The sequence below is a fragment of the Psittacula echo genome, assembly GCF_963264785.1.
Source record: "Psittacula echo genome assembly, chromosome: 1".
NCBI classification, from domain to species: Eukaryota; Metazoa; Chordata; class Aves; order Psittaciformes; family Psittacidae; genus Psittacula; species Psittacula echo.
Genome location: NC_137735.1, coordinates 100,386,813 through 100,405,928, shown reverse-complemented (window position 1 = coordinate 100,405,928; position 19,116 = coordinate 100,386,813). Strand labels below are relative to the sequence as shown.

Here is a 19,116-nt window from a genome sequence, read left to right as displayed (position 1 = left end):
GCAATGAGCCATGAAAGTATTCCTGATTTCTGAGGTGTTTGTAAGGAAATGGAGTGGCATAGCCTAGAGCACCTTAAACCCCCAACACTGGCTTCTAAAATGCTCAACAAAGACTTGAAATGATGAAATTATAATTGAGAGCAGCAGAGGAAGATGCTTCAAATAACATGGGAAACAGTTATGTAAAAGTGTGGTTTGTTTTCTTTCATATGAGTCTCAAGATGAAGATATTCCTGATGCCAGTAATAAAAATATTGTCTTTTTACAGTAGCTTGACAGCAAGAATCAGGAATGATAGTGGTTGTTCTTGCTATAGCTACAGCTGCAAAATATTTTACCCCTACTTTTCTTGCTCATCATATTTTGAAATATTCTTCAGATGAGCAGAAGTTTCCAGTGCTTGCTTTTGCACCTTCAGGAGAGCAGGCTTTTGTTTTGCTTCTTTTAGGTGTGAGAAAAGTCTTGCTGGTTAGTTTTTGTTTTTATTGGCAGAAATAAGCTGAAACTCACAGCTTCACTAGCAAAGACTTCTTGCCACAATCAAGCAAAGAGGTGCAGCAAAACATGGCTTATATAGACAAAGTTGTCACAGACATAATTCCCATCAGGAGCTAATGGCTCTGCTTAATGCTGCTGAGAAAGTTAAATCACAAAATGTATTAAAAATAAATGAAACAAACCCACACACCACCAAAACCAGTTAAAGCTTTAAAGCTTACTCCCTACTAGCTAGCACTGCTCTGGCTTTGTTGGTTTTGGTTTAGGATGCTTTAATGACTCTGGTTCCCAGGTATGTGTACATTTTCTCTGCCTATCTCAGTAAAAGCTGGATAAGGACAGAACCTATAGGAAAGGAAATGTAACACCACAAGTATTCTAGGATTTCTATTAGAGGGCAAAAATATTGTTTATTGAAAATATCAACATATCAAGAAAAAAATGCTTTTCTGTAGGCTAGTTTTATATCCCACGCATGCTACCTAAAAAGCAAGTTCTGGGAATACAACAGACCCTTTCATACCAAGATGAAAAGTTTAAAGACCTTTGCACATCACCTGTCTATTCCAAAAGCAGCATTCACAAGAACAGGCTGCACATGAAGCCCTTAAGAGTTGAATTAACTATCACTGCAAACAAATATCTTCTTTCATATACATTTTGGTTTAAATTTGTAGCTTGACGTGAATGTCTGTGTAGTATGATAGTCATACATATAAAGCACATTACAGGTACTGTACAATCTCCTGGAACTTTTCCTTCGATATGTCCTGACTCTTGGGGTTCCATATGCAGAAATGCCATATTGAAGACTCCAAGTCCAATTATCAGAGCTGCCAGAGTTTTCTTTCAGTAACTTTTACACATGATAATAATAATGGCAGTAACAATACATGGCATATCATTTGATGGTATTACTAAAAAATAACCCAACTAAGCTTATGTTTGTGTCTGTAGTATCAGTTAAACACATGGGAATACACTGCATTAGCATTAGAAATACTTTCTAAATACACAAAGGCAGTACTGTGCTTACTGTAAAAAACACTGATGGTTGCAGAATAAAAACCCTCCTGTAAGGTAAATAATGGATGGAGTAAGCAACAGCCAGATGCAAGCAAGAAAAATACATTTAGCTGAATTTTGAGAAGAGCTGGGCTGGGGGAAGAAAGAAGGCAGGAGAGACTTTGAGTCAGGAACATACATTCAACTTACAGGGGCTTTCTAAAAGGTGAAAAGTTCCTGAAGCAGCAAAGAAATACAGCAGGGGGATAGACTTCTCAAAGGCAAGCTCAAGGAAGTCTAATGGAAAACATATCGAACAGCACCAGTTAGTAGTAATGGAGGTAAATGTTTTTCCCAGTGTGCTGTCAAATGTGCTGTTCTCAAATGTGATAGACATGTGCCATCCTGATGGATGTCAAGGATTGCAGAAGTCCAAATGAGCACAGAGTTTATTTAAAAAAACAAAACCAAACAGGCAGGAACCTTCAACCAGAAATAATTATGATAAATTTTAGTCTTTTAAACATACTCATCCACTGCCATCCAACAAGACTTTAACCATGACTTAGAAGTTCATGCCTATTAGCTGAATCCTTTTGGCCTAGAAACTCAGCTATAATTATTACACAAAAGCTCTTTCTCTAGGTCTCTTGCAGTTCTCAGATCCAGCTGGCTGAAAGCCACCATGAGACCAAAGTTCTGTAGAGCATTTTTCTATTTCCTTGTTTTATTAACTTTTCTTGACAATAATGAACTAAAATTTTGAATGGAAATAGAGTTAGTGTCCCTCTGCTTAAAGGAAAACAACAGAGGCCAGGCCGATACTTCAATTTACCTGTAAAATAGTGTATGTCATTGTTCCATCTTGGCTGATTTACCTACTCCTACAACAAGTGCTTTCCTAAAAGCAATAAACCCTTCCAATGCAAACCTTTTCGTCACAGAGCTGTGACCTACCCCTGATATCCCCGATATATACTGCTTGTTCAAAATAAACAAGTACTGAAAACAGCTTTTTACCTCAGTACAGCTTTCTGTATTACTGCAAATACAAACCTATACCTAGTTACTTTTCAGATACTTTTTCATACACTAGAAAATATAATCTTCTGGAACAGTTATATTCAAGAGATCAGAATAGTCCTCCACAAACAGGTTTGATAAATAACCAGTTAAGTCTTGTAGGCAAAAACTTTATTAAATATGTCATAATAAGCATAGCACAAGGATCAAGCTGTGAATGAATATCATATCCACGGGCAGATTACGACTTGTGGGCTTCAAAGTTTTCTTTACGTAAGTTTAGTAATTTTTTTCTTTCGTTTTTTAAAAAATCATATGGCTCAGAATAGGAAGATTTGTAACATGATTATCAACACAGAGCCCAAGCGTTTTTTAATTTAATCGCCCCCAATAAATAATTAAATAAATGAAAACCATTGTTTCCATATTATTCAACAGATGTGGTAATTTGAAAATTTTATCCAGTTCCTAGCAACGAATGATTGTGGCAATAGCTTATAGGCTTAAAACCAAACCAGCTCTAAAGCTTCCTGGAAGAAACTTAAATGTTTCAAACAAAAGGACTGTGAGAACCAAGAGTGCTTCGCACAGCAAGAATGCTGGGGGATTGCATCTTTATAACCAAGTGGAACCCTGAAATCTGGCATCAACTTTCAAAGCCACACTTACCAGCACCTTTGATCTTGTTATTTGGAATATGACTAGAAGCATAGCTAGCATACGCTGAAACTAACAAGAATGGGTCAGATTTACTTAGATTCAAGCAGAGAAAGCCACCGAATGTGACTATTTCCATAGCACTAGCAGCACACCAGGTACACTATGCTCAGTCAGCAGCATCAACTCCCTAACTCTGCTTTGAGGCTAGAAGTTTTGACACTGAATTTGAAGAACAAAATACTACTCTGTGGTTTTGTTTCTAACTACGAGTTTTTAGCCGTATACATATAAATGTAATGTATAGGTATCACCAGGTGCAAATGACAGTCTGAAGCTCAGAAGGTTGCTTAGAGTCATCTTGAGAGCCACTGGTAAAGTGCTACACTTCACTTTTTCTACTTGACATGATGATAAAAGCATAAGACATTTACAGCCTGGATTCATCTGGCCAATTTTAGACTTCTAAGTGCTTTTGAAGTGTGATTTTATCCCAGGAGGGAGATCAGACAAACTATACCCAGCATCTATTTCACTTTATCAACTCTAATAGGAAACCAGGTGCTTAGCTGAGACATAGACACCTATGTTGTCAATGGCTTCAATTAGAGATCCAGCAGGTATCTCAGGTCATCTAGGTTCTCTCTAGCTGCGTGTCTAAAAAAACAACAACAACAAAAAAAAAATAAAATGCCACAGGGAAAATGATAAAATGATATTAATAAATCCCAAAGCAAGGCGGTACATTTGTACAGTACCATGATATTGATGTGAACAGACCAGAAATCACAACTTCAGAGCTCATAACTTACAGGACCACAAGATACTTCACGTTTCTGTTCTCTTGAAGGAGAAGCCATGTCTGTGATTACACCACAAAATGCTTTAAACATCCAGCTGTTTTACACTCCTCATTAAAATTCACCCAGCTACCACACATTCCAAAGCACAAGAACAGACACACATTTACTAAGATTTATTTACACTAACCTGACCAAAATAAGTGCTACTCCTCCAGGATCAAATTCCATCCCAGTGTGAGCAGCCAAGGGGAGTTAAACTTGCAACATAAAGTGCCAGAGTCCTTTTAGCGAGAGCTCAAGTATCATTTAAGGATCATGCTGCTCTTCCTCAGCAAGCGCAAGTCTATTCCTTGAGATTTAGTCTCCCATTTCATGTGGAGGGCCATATGGCCTACTGCAGTCTAAGGACATTTCACAGATACACAGCAGACATGGTTGGATGGGCACTTTCTCAAGTTGTGTGGACCAGTTCTCAACAGCTACTTGTCAAGTAGGGCCAGATGGACGAAGGCATTTAAGCATTGCAAGGCCTAAACAAGTAAGGAGCTAATACCACATTACTCAGGCAGAGAGCTATCTCTTTTCACAGCACTCTACCCCCAGAAGAAACAAACCATAAGTTCCTAAATCACCTTGGACATGGGGTGCTGCAGAGGGAGCTAAAATAAATTGTTGAATGTGCATCACTACAACTTCCACACCAAACTAGTGTTCCTGCCCTTCCTGCATTCCCCTGAGGGAGTTACTGCAGCTAGGAGGGTGAACAGAAGGGTGGGATAAGACATACCACTGAGACTTACATATATTATCTTACTCTGCCACATAGGTATAGCTTCAGGATCACAAAGGTATGACTCCATCAACTTCAACAGCTTTGTAACACTAAACAGAAGGGGTATTTACAGCCTTTAAAAACTAGTCTTCATTGCTTGAAACCCTACAGCAAGATTGCTTGCCATCTGCCTAACTAAATTGACCATTTGTCCCTACTAGAGGCAGCTGTGCTACTTAAAGCATTTAAGGTGGCATAGGAGGGAAGGGATATTTTTGGTTTGGGAAGGGAGTTGTTTGCAGCACTGACAGCATTGAAACATTCATGATCATCAAGAAGTGATATTCTTAAGTACATAATGAAAAAAGCATTCACCAAGAATGAGCCCTTTCAGAAGTTGAAATTAAAGAAATGTGTTTCCTTAAAGATATCCTTTGAGGAGATTTGCACCAAATAAAAGAATTGTGTCTCTGACAATGCAAAGCAGTCATAGTCATTGGCCAGAATTTTACAGCATACATATTTGCCTTTTGATACAGGACATCTGTGAGCTAGCAACAGTAATAAATCTCACTGTTAGCACAAATAATTTTCCAAGTTTTAGGTCAAATGCTATCGAATCTAACTTATCAGCTCATTAAGATAAACCAAGTCTTTTTGTCATTAGCTTTCTGATTAGTTGTCTGATTCCAGAACATGAGACACAGTAAATATGTTCCTTTTTTTTTCCTGTAGCATAGTGTGAATGCTTAATGCCCACTGGTTACCCTTATAAATCATAGAGAGGGAAATCACTGTTTGAGCCTTTGCTAGAAGAGGGGAATTTGATGAATTCAGCAGTTTCAGAGACATTCCTAAAATAGCTAACTGTTCTGTAATTTTATCACAGGATAAGACCTGACTGAGTGGTTAGGTTCCCTGTTCTGCAACCATACTGGTTTTGATCTTGAGACTTCAAGCTATGCATTGACAGGCTGTTGAGCTGGATACTTTGAGAGTAGTGGTAGTTGTGTTTCATAGGTGGCAGCCTTCCCTATCAACAAACATGTAAATGAGCTGCAGTCTTCCAGAGCTCTTTGCTGCAGGAAATTCTGTCCTTTTGTTGGGCACAAAGTGAAGCATCCACAGGCACAGCCTTCTGAAGATGTAAAATGTAGGAAGGAAAAGGTTTTGCCATATGGAGGGAGGTAAAAGGGTCACAGTTGTAGACAGGACGACTTACTCCAGAATGGCTGTCCCTAATATTTAGTTTAGTGAAACCATGTGTCACATTTCAGGTCTTGTGCTGGGGTAGCTGTAAAGAAGATTAAAAAAAAAAAAAAAAAAAACAAACAAACAAAACCAAAAGCCTTCTTTTAAAATGTTTCACAAAACGTGTTCTTATTTTAGAGTCTACATATCGTCACCAAGCTACCATTGACGATGAAGTGGTTTCCATGGAGATACTAGATACAGCTGGTCAGGTGCGTGGGTACATGTGCTATTATCCAATACCTGGGCTTGGATAGACAGCAGAGAAGGGGAGTGCGGTGGTGGGTGGCAGGTGTGCTTCACTTCTGGAGTCAGAGATTTGTTTCTGAGCAGTCTTCCCCCTTCACCACCATCAGCTTGCTGCTGCACCCAGAAGAACAAACAAGTCAGAGCGTACTCTGGGATTAAAATAATTTTGTTCTCATTCCGTGATTCAGGGTCAACCCAACAACGTGGTGTTATTATTAGGCACAAAGTCACAGTCTATTTCTACAGTCAAGTGATGAGGCTTGACAGCCTCAGTCAGTGATTCCCACCAAAGTAAAGAGCAGTTTTGTCATAGTCAGGTCTCCCCTTCATTTCAAAACATGGCAGGTGCTCACACTGCTCTGGCCTATACAGTTTGTGTGTTGGGTATCATTCAGCAGAGACCCTCTTCCAATTGCCTGCTTCCAGCCTGTCCACAGACAGCCCGTGACACCTTGGTAGAGTAGTTCTCCTATACTACATAATAAAAATGATGATGTGCATAAAGTATAAAGTAAAGCAGGTGTACATGGCTTTGTAGGCTTTGGAGGACCAACATCAGTCTGCAAGCTTGGTGTGTTCTTCATAAATCAAATTCCTAAGGCTGGTATCTGTCTTTTCAAAACAGGAGGATGCTATTCAGAAAGAAGGACATGTGCGATGGGGTGAAGGCTTCGTGCTGGTTTACGACATCACGGACAGAGGCAGCTTTGAGGAGGTGCTGCCACTCAAGAACTTGTTGGATGAAGTTAAAAAGCCAAAAAATGTCACCCTGATCCTGGTGGGGAACAAAGCAGATTTGGATCACTCCAGGCAGGTCAGCACAGAGGAAGGTGAAAAGCTGGCCACAGAACTAGCATGTGCTTTTTATGAGTGTTCTGCTTGCACAGGAGAGGGCAACATTATGGAGGCCTTCTATGAGCTCTGTCGTGAGGTACGGCGTCGAAAGATGGTCCAGGGCAAGACTCGGAGACGGAGCTCCACCACCCACGTCAAGCAGGCAATTAATAAGATGCTTACCAAAATCAGCAGCTAAAAAGAGCTGTACTAAGCCAGAGAAGCATTGTAGAGCATACTAGCTTGGAGTAGGGATGAGGCAAGCAGAACATATTTAATTAAAATGGTCAAAGCTTTGCAATTAAAAAAAAAAAAATAGAAAAGACAAACCACACCACTTTTTTGAGTAACACAGGGTCAGACTTTTTTCCTGGTTTGAAATGTATTTAACCACACTGCTTCTGGCTAATGTGGGAAAAGAAAAACAAACAAATAAACAAACAAAACAAGCAAACTCCAAAGGACTAGATGATTGTGGGGATTGGCACTGACAGAGCACCTTCTGCTTCTACAAGGCTGGCTCCAATCCCCTGCAAGTCTGTAGTGCCTAATCATTTCCAGCAAGCCAGCTGCTCAGTAGCCATTGGAGAGCAAGATTCAACCCTCAGTTGATCAACAACCATCACAACGGATGTTCTCAAGGACTGAATACATGTAAAGGCTGCTGTGTGGTACCAGAAAGTTCATCTGACAGCTTTCACCAGCTCTAAATTGGTGCATTGTGTGCTTTTACTCCAAACTGTCTTTCCTTGTTGTTATTTTTGTCAAATCTATGAGTGCTGATGTTCTTCGCAGAGTATGCAAAGAATAGAGGAAAGGTCTATTTCATGGAGTGTTTAGCCAGCAAGACACACATTTCAATAGAGCTGAAGTTCAGCTGCTTTTCCAGATCCTCTGAAATTGCAGAATTCATAAGGAAATAATCAGCTAGTCCGGTGGCATTTCAGCATTTCCTCCTCAAAGTGCAGTGCTGTACTTGGGGAAATGGGAGTGTATGTGTTGGGAAATCAAACTAAAAAAATGACCATATTACTCTTGATTTAGTTATGGGTAGATTTTAGCTTTTGTTTACAATTTTGTTTTGGTCTTACTTCAGTTTACTCTATTTTATACTGCAGAATTGAATCCTTGAAAAGGCAAGAATTTAAAGTCTAAGCCCAAATGTAAATCAGATGTGAATGACCTCTACCATATCAGAAGGCCATAATTTCCAGCTGTTTAAACTTTCAGATGTTGCTTGAAGCACTCCATGGTTTAAAACAGCACAGGGGTTTTTGTGACTTTTATCTGGCACACTGAAGTGAAAATGCATTTTATCAGATTTTAGTGCCTGGGGTAAAAGGTGTCCAGTTTTTACTTCTCCCTTCTTCTCCCTCATGCATCTCATTTAAGCCAGCTGTTAAATTTTGCCTCCTGTCTACTTTGTTGTTAACTGTATTCTAAGAGATGCAAGAACCAAGAATGGAAGATTTTCATTCAGATTGTGCTGGTCTCCCACCAGCTGTGTTGCATCCCTTCAGGCAGCATGGTGTGCAGCTCAGACTGTCATCATGTAAAACCACAGCCAAAAGTTGGGATGACAAATGGGATTATTAGTAGTATTCTCCTCTGGGGAACAGCCCCCTTTTAGGAACTACTTACAGCTTTATTCTCCTCTGCTTTGTACTTTAAATGGTTATTTGCCTCTGTGAGGAAGTAAGACCAAAAGGCTGTCAACCACATCTGTAGAAGAGTGAGGATATCTGGTTGGATAGCACTTTATACAGTTACAGGTAGCCATATAAGTGGTGGAGCAGCCTGGAGAATCAAGCACTGACATCCGTGTCGACAGAGAAAAGTCCCAAGTCAGGACTTTTTTCAAAAGGATTATCTTAAAGATACTTTACCAAAGTAATTTCTGAAAACATTTTCTTTTACCCAACCAGCATCAAAGTACATCACATTCAGACATATATTTTATTTGTACTGTTGTTTATTTTCTCTGTTTCCCCTATTCCAGATAGTGAAAACTCATTTCACTCTCCTGGAATCCATGTCTATATTTTGGTCCTCATATTCAGGTATGTTAGCATACATCAGCTAGACACACTGCAGTGGAAACTTCAGCATGTGCTTCTGGGAAGAACCCTGACACAACTGTTCCCAAACTATTTGTCATATCTTTTAACCTTTGGGGCGGCGGAGGAGAGAGAGAGATTTTGCCAATTTTAGTCCTATTAGTAACGCAGAATCAATACAAGTGCAAAAGAAAGGGTAGTGCCTCTTCACGCATGAGTCGTCATTAGCTGAAGGTCTGAACTTGCAAATGTGTATCTTACAACATTATGAGCCAGAGTGAGCGTTTGCAAGCTGAGGCACCGAGTCATTCTGTTATCTTTCAAATCAGTGCTGTTGCACGAATCTGAAGTAGACAAAATCCTTACCTGAAATCCCATGGCAACATAGCTGAGAAGAAAGTCTTTATGTTGGTGTGCTAAGCAATTGGTGTATTCCTCTCTAAGAGAACTTCAGCAGTTCTTGTTTCTGAAAACCTTTCTTGGGCTTCAGAGCTGAGCTGCATTTAAAAATACAAAATGGCAAGATGTGAATGACAAGAGAAAATAAATTCATCATATTGATATTATGAGAGTTGACAAGAAGGAGAAGCTAAGTTAAGGCCCTAATACTTTCCAAAAGAATCCCATCAAATTATTTTTTCTATAATTTTTCTATGTTTGTATGGAGAAATTATAAAATCCTGGTGAAAGAAAATGTTCCACTGTGCAAACATGACTTGTTACATAAAGAACCTCTAATAAAAATAGTAACATTCCTTTACAAAGACTGAATTTGGAAACTGCCAAACGTGATAAATACTTGGCCAAAAAGGAGACTGCAATTTTGTGACCTTCCCTCCCACAAAAACACAAATTTCTTTATTTAATTGATTTTTTTTTTATCTTGGGTGCAGTGGGCTCCTTGTCAAGCTTGTTATAATATAGTATATTATAATCTGTTGATACATACCACATACTATTAAATGCAATCTGATTTACTATTGCTCACAATGATGCAATGTATTTTTGGCTATACTAGAAATGTGTCATATTTCTATAATGTCTAAATTGAACCCAAAAGTGCCCAAGCATTGAAAAGGCCAAAGGCAACATGAACCTACATTCAGTAGCCTTTCTGCAGCAGACATCAACAGTTTAAATTGTTTCTACTGCTGCTATTTAGATGTACATATATGACACTAACATTAAATTCTTCTCCTCTGTTCGCTATCATTTCAGTGGGGAGAGGATGCGAAGGTCAGTAAACAAAACGGGGGAGGAAAGGTGAAATGGATACTTGTTACCTACAACAAGTTGATTGTCATTTATGAAGTTTCTAAATATTTATCTTCAATTGATGAAGAGTTAGTCATGCCCACGCTGCAAGACCTGGATCAGGAACCAAGACTTCCCTAGAACTTTGAGAATCTTCATATCTGGGGGTTTGGTGCAACCACAGATGGAAGTGAAGATCAACCACTGGGTTTGCACCTGGATCCAGACAAGTTGTCCCCAAAACTGGGGATAGTTGGATCTGGCAGTTTGCTACGAGGCTAGTTGATTTTTATATATATAATGATCTGTATGCATTTTTACATTAAAAATATGAAAGCTTGTGCTTGTAGATAATATATAAGAAAAAATAAAAAGAATTAAAAAAAAGTGGTCTCTTGTCTCTTATGCATTGATCTTCCATTAGTTTTCTCTGAAGTGTTGTCTTCTAGCTTTTAAGGGGCCAGTTTCTGAAGTCCTGATTCAGTTTTTATTAGTCTTTATCTAAGGAAAACAGTGAATTTTGCCTGAGTAAGCACTTCAGCATTTGGATCAGTTTATTTGAACAAATTTGGTTGATGAGTCTGGAATTGAGAGCTCAGGCAGCATCTACAGTGAAGCATAGGACCAAATGTCCTTACTAACTGATCAAAAAATGCTACTGCACCAGGGTTATTAAATTATCTTAATGAAACCCACCATCCAAACTCTGCCCTGCCAGGTTAAATCCTGGGCTAAGTGGTCTAAGAGATTTATGCCAACAATTAGGACAGAGCCAACTGGCATCATGCCTTGTGAGAGATGTGGACATGCTTGAGTGAGTCCAGAGGGCCACAAAGATGCTTAGGGGGCTGGAGAACGTCTCCTATGGAGACAAGATGAGAGACTTGGGGTTGTTCAGCCTGTAGAAGAGAACACTTAGGGACAGCCTGCCGGTACCTGAAGGGAGTCTACAAGAAAGCTGGAGAGGGACATCTTACAAGGGCATGTAGTGACAGAACAAGGAGGAATGTCTTTAAGCTGGCAGAGGGGAGATTTAGGTTAGATATTAGGAAGAAGTTCTTTACTGTGAGCGTGGTGAGGCACTGGCACAGGTTGCCCAGAGAAGCTGTGGCTGCCCCATCCTTGGCAGTGTTCAAGACCAGGCTGGATGGGACTTTGAGCAACCTGGTCTAGTGGAAGGTGTCCCTGCCCATGCCAGGGGATTGGAACTGGATGAGCTTTAAGGTCCCTTCCAACCCAAACCATTCTGTGGTTCACTGTCTGCCAGCTATTCTTATTTTCCAAGGGCAATGTGCTATTAATGTGAAGTGAAAGTACTTGATGTGTACCTTATGTAAGGTACATTATATCAATGGTAAACAATCATAGATAGTGTGAGCATTAAGCTATAGCAGTGGAAGTTTCATTGCAGAAGAGGGAAACCAGCTGTAACCTACTCTTTTTTCCTTCCAAACCTGGACCAATCAAGTAACCCAAAGCATGATCATAAACAACCTAATGGTAGCAGGGGTATAAGAATGCCACCTCTGGCAGAGCACTGCATGAAATCTGGGTGCAAGATCTATACTGTGAGGTGAAACATCCCAAAACTAGGTAAGGCATCCTTCCAGTCACTGTCTGACTCTGTAGCACTGCAAAGCATCCTTGAGTTTCGTCAAACTGCATTATAACCTGCTCTAGTCATAATAACGTCTGCTGCAAAATAAGTAGCTGCAGTCATAAAGACTATATACAAACAGTGTTTGGGGTTCCTTTTATCTTTCTTTTTAATGGCTCAATGCATTTGTGTAGCTTAAGAAGTAAAGAAAAATGAGGGGGACTTTAATTAAAAGAGGCTCCTTGGCATTTTAGTGTATCTGCCTTTTAATCTTTGAAAAGTTAAACATAAAATGAAAACAATGTCATCTTAGATACTCTAATGTTATGCTTTATTTCCATTACAGATGCCAGGCACTAATTACTGCAGAGTTATGAAAATACAGAGCAGCAGCTTGTCATCCTGTGCTTTGCACAGTTACTAGGAGGTGATAGTGTTGGCTTGTGTGAGGCCAGTTCAGTCTCATTTCTATAAACACAGTTCCACATGAGGAAAGCTATTACTGCAGATTGCAGCAGAAAGAGACAGGCTAAATTCCTGCAGTAAGACTCCACTGACTCCAGTGGGATTATGTGCAGGACAGGTCAAGATCCTCAGTCACAGCCTTGGTAGCCAGCATATGGAGAAAACACTCCAACAGCCAACCTCTCATCTACTTGAAGGATCTCTCTCCATTTTTAGTTTGAAGTATACTGGTAGGAAACTGGGAGGTAGGTTCACACTACTGACTGTCATCAAATAAATAGAGAATTTGATGGGAGTTTGGTCTTCTGCCTTTTTGGGTTGGTCTCTTTCACTTTCTTTCACTTTGACTTGATTCCCCAAAGCAGCATTTGTCTTTTCCTACTGCTGTTGTTTTAAAAATAAGTGGGTTTGGCTTGGTTTGGTTTGGTTTGAAATGGCAGGTGTCAATATAGTCTGATATCCAGGGATGGGTTTTGGGCAAAGAGGCTGTACCACATCTCAGAGGTCCTTCTCACAGTAATGCAGTATTTATAAATGCCTCTGGATGTAAATTCTTAACGCTGAACACAGCCGCTCTGAAGAGTTGGAAATCATATTTTTTTATAAAGGATCATCTCATAATTATAGTACAGACCCCTTTGTCAAGTACCAAAGTCCTAAACCAAACTGCAAAATGTTGTATCACTAGGAGCAGCTACATCCTACCATGGAATATTAACATGCACAATAATGAAATAATTAAAACAATTTGTAGACTGACCTCAAAATTATACCTCACAGACCAAACCTACACATTTTTTAATTTTTTTTTTAATTTATGTAGTATTAGAAATGTACAGAACCACAGTTCAAATCCAGCAAGTTCTTGTTACTAAGAATGCATTGGTAAAGTAAAAATTAATGGTTTATTATTAAACTACTTTGTCAGTACACATGGTTTCATTTCATCTTGCTTCCTCTGGCCTAGTTAAAACTGTCATTGCTACAAAGAACACCAAGGAGACACAGAAGGAACTTTTGACGGGAAAAAAATTCAAATAAAATAAACAATAAATAAGCCCAAAGGGCCATCACCTGAAAAAAGGTAGAATTCCCATTTTCCTGGAAGACAATTGCAAGATATCATACATTAACACTTGTGCTCAGGTGATCTGATCAGAATTAGTAATTGGAGAAAGTTGACTATTTTGAGGGTTTAAATTGGGTTTGTTTCTTTTTGCAAATCTAACTAGAAAAATGAAAAATAAAAAATTGTGCAACAAACATTAGGGCTAAAATTTTTAACTAATGCCAGGTTTCTGGTATCCAGCTTTTAATAAAGTTTCTGGATTTTTCCATATTTCAGAGTTAGCTTTAAGTTACGTAAAACAAGCTCTCAATAACTTTACTTGGTGTTTTCCCAGATATACAATTAATGATTCATTTTGAAGAGAATTAGCTGCAAATAGATGAATATGACTGTTTTCTCAGGAATTCAAAAGCATAATTTTCCCTGAAATCTTAGCATCTGAAACATGATGAAAGAGTATATAAAATAATGCTACCAACAGATTGGAGCAAAAAACTCCCAGATTCTATGCAAGCCTTCGCAGATAAGTACTACTACAATATTCCCCCAAAAACTTTCAAGACAGTATGAGATCTCAGGATTGTCACACTCAAAAGCATGTACCTTACCTGAACCAAATAAGTTTTCTGATGGTAGTAAGAAGTTCATGTCATGGTGAGGGTTCATTGCTGTAAGAAGACATGATCTGGCATGCTGTATCAACATTTACAGGCAGATTTTATTTCATTCTCTCGGGGTTCAGCTGTTCATAAATTTTGCAAGTGAGAACTGCATAACTTTTAACCAAATCTGAATTCCAAGAAAATCAGTTGTCTACCTAGGAATCTCTAACAGTAGCCGTACCTCAACTCCAGAGAGCAGCTGTAGAGCGATGAGCAAAGTCTCATAATAACCACAGAAAACTTCAAAACCATCTCCCCCAACTCTTTTTGCTTTTCAATAAATGAAGAGACTGGATAGAAAAAGTAAATCCACTGTCTAAACTCATCACAGTAGCATGTAAAATGCCAACAATAGAACACATCTTTAAAGTCACTGATTCCTCCTTTCAAAAATTAAGAAAATTCAAATAAAGCTTTCAGTTCTCTTCAGTTCTGCTTGACAGAAAAAGAAATGAAAATTAAAAGAAGACATTAAAAAGAAATGGAAGGAAAAGAGGAACATGATAAAACAGGAAAGGAGAACAGAGAAAGGGAAAAATAAGAAGATGAAAGAGGTGGGAAAAAAAAAAAAAAAGAGAGGAAAATAAAAGGAGGAAAACCTAGTTTAGAAAAATCCAAAAAATTATTTTTGTTCTTAGGGTTTCTCTGTGCAAAGTTTTCTGTAGTTCTGCAACTCATCACAAAAGCCTTTGCTAAAATACTGAACATTAACACTTGGTATCCAAAAACCTTATATCTTCTAAGTACACGTTCATGTAGATGTTCAACTCAATTCAGTACAAATCTGGGATACAGGTTTATATGTATTTCAATCCAAATTATTTCAGTTTTGCATTCTGAAAGCAGGGTGTATTTCCCCTCCTTAGAATAGAATTCAATGCCAAAACAGTAAGTGTTATTAACAGTAATTTAATATGCCTAGTTTTATTATGCCAAAATATATTTAATGAAAATCCATAAACAAAAGAGTGATATGTCTGTGTGAACTGACAAGAGCAAAAGAATGTTGGATAAGTTCTACAAATATTAAATTTCTTTCAGTAGACCCATGAGTTGCCTTTTGCTTTTTTTCCCCTCTGTTTTTCAGTATTTGAAATAACCACAATAATTGCAAAAAGTCTGCAGCTTCCTTGATGGTCTTTCTCTGACAGACAGTATCTCTCTGGTGTAGAGTTGAAACATTCAAAGTTTATAACTCAGGATAAAATATCAGGAATGACAACCAAAATGAAAAAAAGTTATTTTAGAAAGGGGAGAAAGGTAGGGAAGAAACAGATCTTCAGAATTTCTAGAAAAGAAGCTAATTAAACCTCTCCAAAGGACTTTGACTAACATGTAGTGATTGAGCTGTTGTCTGAGGTTTAATCTCACATTCTTTCGAAATAATTATTACTGCAGGGAGGAAAGAAGAGATGAAATGGTATTTCTTGGTAGCAGGCAATCAGATCTTCAGTTCTGGGCTAGGTTTGTCATTATTCTGAAGCAAAGAATTAGTTACCAGCCTGTTTTCAGACAACTTTCCCAAAAAAACCTACCACCATTCCAATTTTCACAAACTAATGTTAGTATCAAAAAAGAGCTGGAGACTGAAAGGTCATGGTGTTTAATTTGCTTTTGTAGCCCTAGAGTATTTCTTGGGATTTTACAGATGGCTGCGGACAGAAATGCAGAAGGTACTGAACATATCCGTAATATGGTTGGCATGATGTTCTGCCATGCATCGCCCATACATTGGCCCGATGTTTTCACCAGCAAATTCTGGACCGTTTTAATGTCTTTGTCCACTTCAAAGAAAAACCTGAAAACTGACAACCCAAAAAGTTAGTGATTTTGGGGTGGTGAGGTTTTTTTCTTTCTTTTTTTCTGTTTTATTTCTAAATTGGAACATTTAGAAAACATTTGCAAAAAGCAACCCCACACACACACTTTAATTTAGATATTACTGTGAAGAGCTCAATGAAAATACCTAGATAGCTATTTCTTACAAATACTTTTAAGAAGAAAGTATCTCTGGGACAACCATTCCAATCTTTCTTGTGAGCTCATACGCAGTTTGGTTTACTCTGTAGTTTTACCTTCTGATCAGTAGGCCTCATTTTTCTCGTGGACTCTTCTTGTGGAACTCCCATAAACCTTTATTAAAACATGTTGCTTGATTAAAATAGTTGCACAGAGCAATGCCATGATCTCATAGAACATGTGAGTAGTCTGAGGTTACTAACCACTGATCCAGTCAATTTTCCATATACAAGGGTTAGTAAAGGGAACAATAATTATCACATCAAGGAAATACTTTTTTTACCTATTCATCTTCTGTTTTAAGAATCAGAGAGTTAAGATATTTATTATTGAGGTTGGGTTTGGTTTTTTTAGTATACTGAAATGACTCCTTTAAGGTAAAAGAGGTTGTGGAGATTTGCTGACTTGTTGGAAGGCTAAATAAAATACAGAGGTCAGAGCCAACATAATGCACTGACAGACCATAGTTTTCTGTCAGTGACCAGAAGGAAAAAGCAGTACTCATGTTCCCAAAGCAGTCACTATATTTCAGATGGAAACATGCCACATGCTTTGGAATCCATGAGTTATCCCTTCTGCCTGCCTCTAGCCCAGGCCTCAAGTCAGAAAATAATGTCTATGTTGTCCAGAGCTCATTTACATCCATTCACACCTTTAAATGCCTGTTTCCCATTTACATGACAGCCTTAAGGCTCTGTCCCTCTCTGTACTTACTTGGGGAGCAATAGGGGAAAGTTAGTTGCTGACCTCTCCATTACCCTCCTCAGATTACATGATGTCACCTTGTGTTAACATGGCTGAGGATGAGGCTGGGCACCCCACAGCTCTAGGCACTGAGGAAAGAGTGGAACAGCACCCTGAGGCTCCCTGAGCCTCCAGAAAAAAAAAGATTTTGAATAACTACTTGCTGTATCGCAAAGAAAAGTCTGTAATGCAAATGCTGTCTGAGAAACAACACACCACCTCAGAGCGGTTTTCAAGCCTCGTATCATCGTGGATCTTTTATGTGGCTTGACAATACGTGTTCTTGGCCACGCCACTCAGCTGACCAACAACTCCAGCTGTGGATGATGTCTCTTAATCAATCATCTGTGCTCAATTTACAGCCACAGCATGCATTTCAACTCAGAGGCTACGCACTTTTCACACATGGTTGTTTATGGATTTGATCCAGTTACTTCTGTGACCCAGTCTGAACTTCGAACACAAAAAGTACAAAAAGTGTGGTGTTTTCAACATGGAATTATTGTGGCTATCAAATTCCAGGAAGGAAATAAGCTGCTTCTAATTACATGAACTGAATATTTACCAATGGCAGACTTTGGTAGTAGTCAGGAAAAGTTTTCAGAAAGAAAAGACTGGTGAATATATCATTAAGACCGTTGAGAGGCACTTTTCTGAATTGATTTTCCTTTTCAAATAGAAAAACATGCAGCGGGACAGGACTAGAATACTTAGCAATTCGCTGTTTAAAGACCTTCAACAAGGTTAAGTTCAGTTTTCAGACTGCCTCAGACTTTTGATCCTGAGCAAATTAGTTAAGACCTGTTTCATAGTTTACAGAAGTTAATAAAAATCACTGTTTTCAGGAACTTGGGATCTGAATCTTTACCCTTAGACTTCTCAATTCTGTTCTCTTAGTTGCGTGCAAGGGATAACAGTTTATTAACCCCCAATCGCTTTTCATATTTCTATGGTATATCATGATAAATATCTATATAACTCTTGACATATTAGGAGCCCAAACCACATCTTGGTGTCAGTAAGCAGTAAGATTAAAAATAAACATCAATCATCTTATCTGAAAGCCACAGTGAATCCATATCAGACCAGACATGAGTAAGCCTATCTGATTGACTACCTGTCTTTAAAGAATTGATGACTTTATTTATTAGTGGATAGGCAGTGATTTGTAAAAGCTGTCAGTACAGTTCTTGTGAGATCAGTTTCTACCAGTCCCATGACAGAGGCGTTTTCTTGAGGTCTTCTTCTGGATCAAAAGAAATATTTATCCTTTCGTTGTCACAGGTTTTAACTCTTGTGACCACAAAAAGACAAAAAGATGACATACGTATGCATGAAAACACACAATAACATTGCCAAGGTGATTATTGAGACTACCTCAAGACTTTTACAAAGCTTATGTTCAACTGCTGTATGGATATGACAATGACTGACATTTACAAGACACACTAAAATGTGGCGACTCAATTCAGGAAGAGATCTTATTTCACATCTTGAAAATAAATCTGTGCTTCTGTATATCATCACTAGTTATCAAGTAAAGTGATGGCATTGCGTAACTTGAACACACAGACATGCAAGTACCAGCTGATAAAGCATTTTCAACTGATTTTTTTCTTTTACATGGTATTCTTTAATGATAGTGTAGCAGCACTGGAGAGGAGAAGGAACACCTCTTTCTAGAACACGATGTTAGCTCACCTTCCTATGAGAGGGGAATAGACTAAATAACATCTATAGAGTTCCTTCCAACCTAGGTCATCTGATAATTCTATGAATAAGTTTAAATATTTGCCTGTACAACCCCTCTCACCCAGAGATCCTGCCAGGGAAGAGAGGATGATCTTCTGATCATGGAATCATAGAACACCAGGTTGAAAGGGACCTCAAGGATCATCTGGTTCAACCTTTCTAGGCAAAGCATGACCTACCCTAGATGTCCCAGCACCCTGTCCAGCTGAATCTTAAAAGCGACCAATGCTGGGGAATCCACAACCTAGGGAGATTATTCCAATGGGAATGACTTGTACCCATTGCTCCTTGCCTTTGCCATGTGATTCTTTGCAAAAAGAGAGTCTCCCTTTAAATATTGGAACATGCTGACAAGGTCTCCCCTAAACCGTCTTTTTTCTAGGCTGAACAAGCCCAACTCTCTCA

At 38.7% G+C, this 19,116-nt stretch overlaps 1 protein-coding gene across 2 annotated transcripts in view; it reads left to right on the top strand.

Moving 5' to 3' along the window:
• Nucleotides 1–7,724, top strand: part of RERG (RAS like estrogen regulated growth inhibitor) — a gene marked incomplete at its 5' end in the record, with an annotated part of 107,216 nt that extends 99,492 nt beyond the window's left edge. For both annotated transcript variants that reach the window (XM_080634853.1, XM_080634852.1), the window contains 2 exons: nucleotides 6,148–6,221; nucleotides 6,884–7,724. In XM_080634853.1, coding sequence (XP_080490979.1) covers nucleotides 6,148–6,221; nucleotides 6,884–7,291 — 482 coding nt within the window. In that variant the 3' untranslated portion in view covers nucleotides 7,292–7,724. The remainder of the gene's footprint in view (nucleotides 1–6,147; nucleotides 6,222–6,883) is intronic.
• Between the last annotated feature and the right edge of the window lie 11,392 nt (nucleotides 7,725–19,116).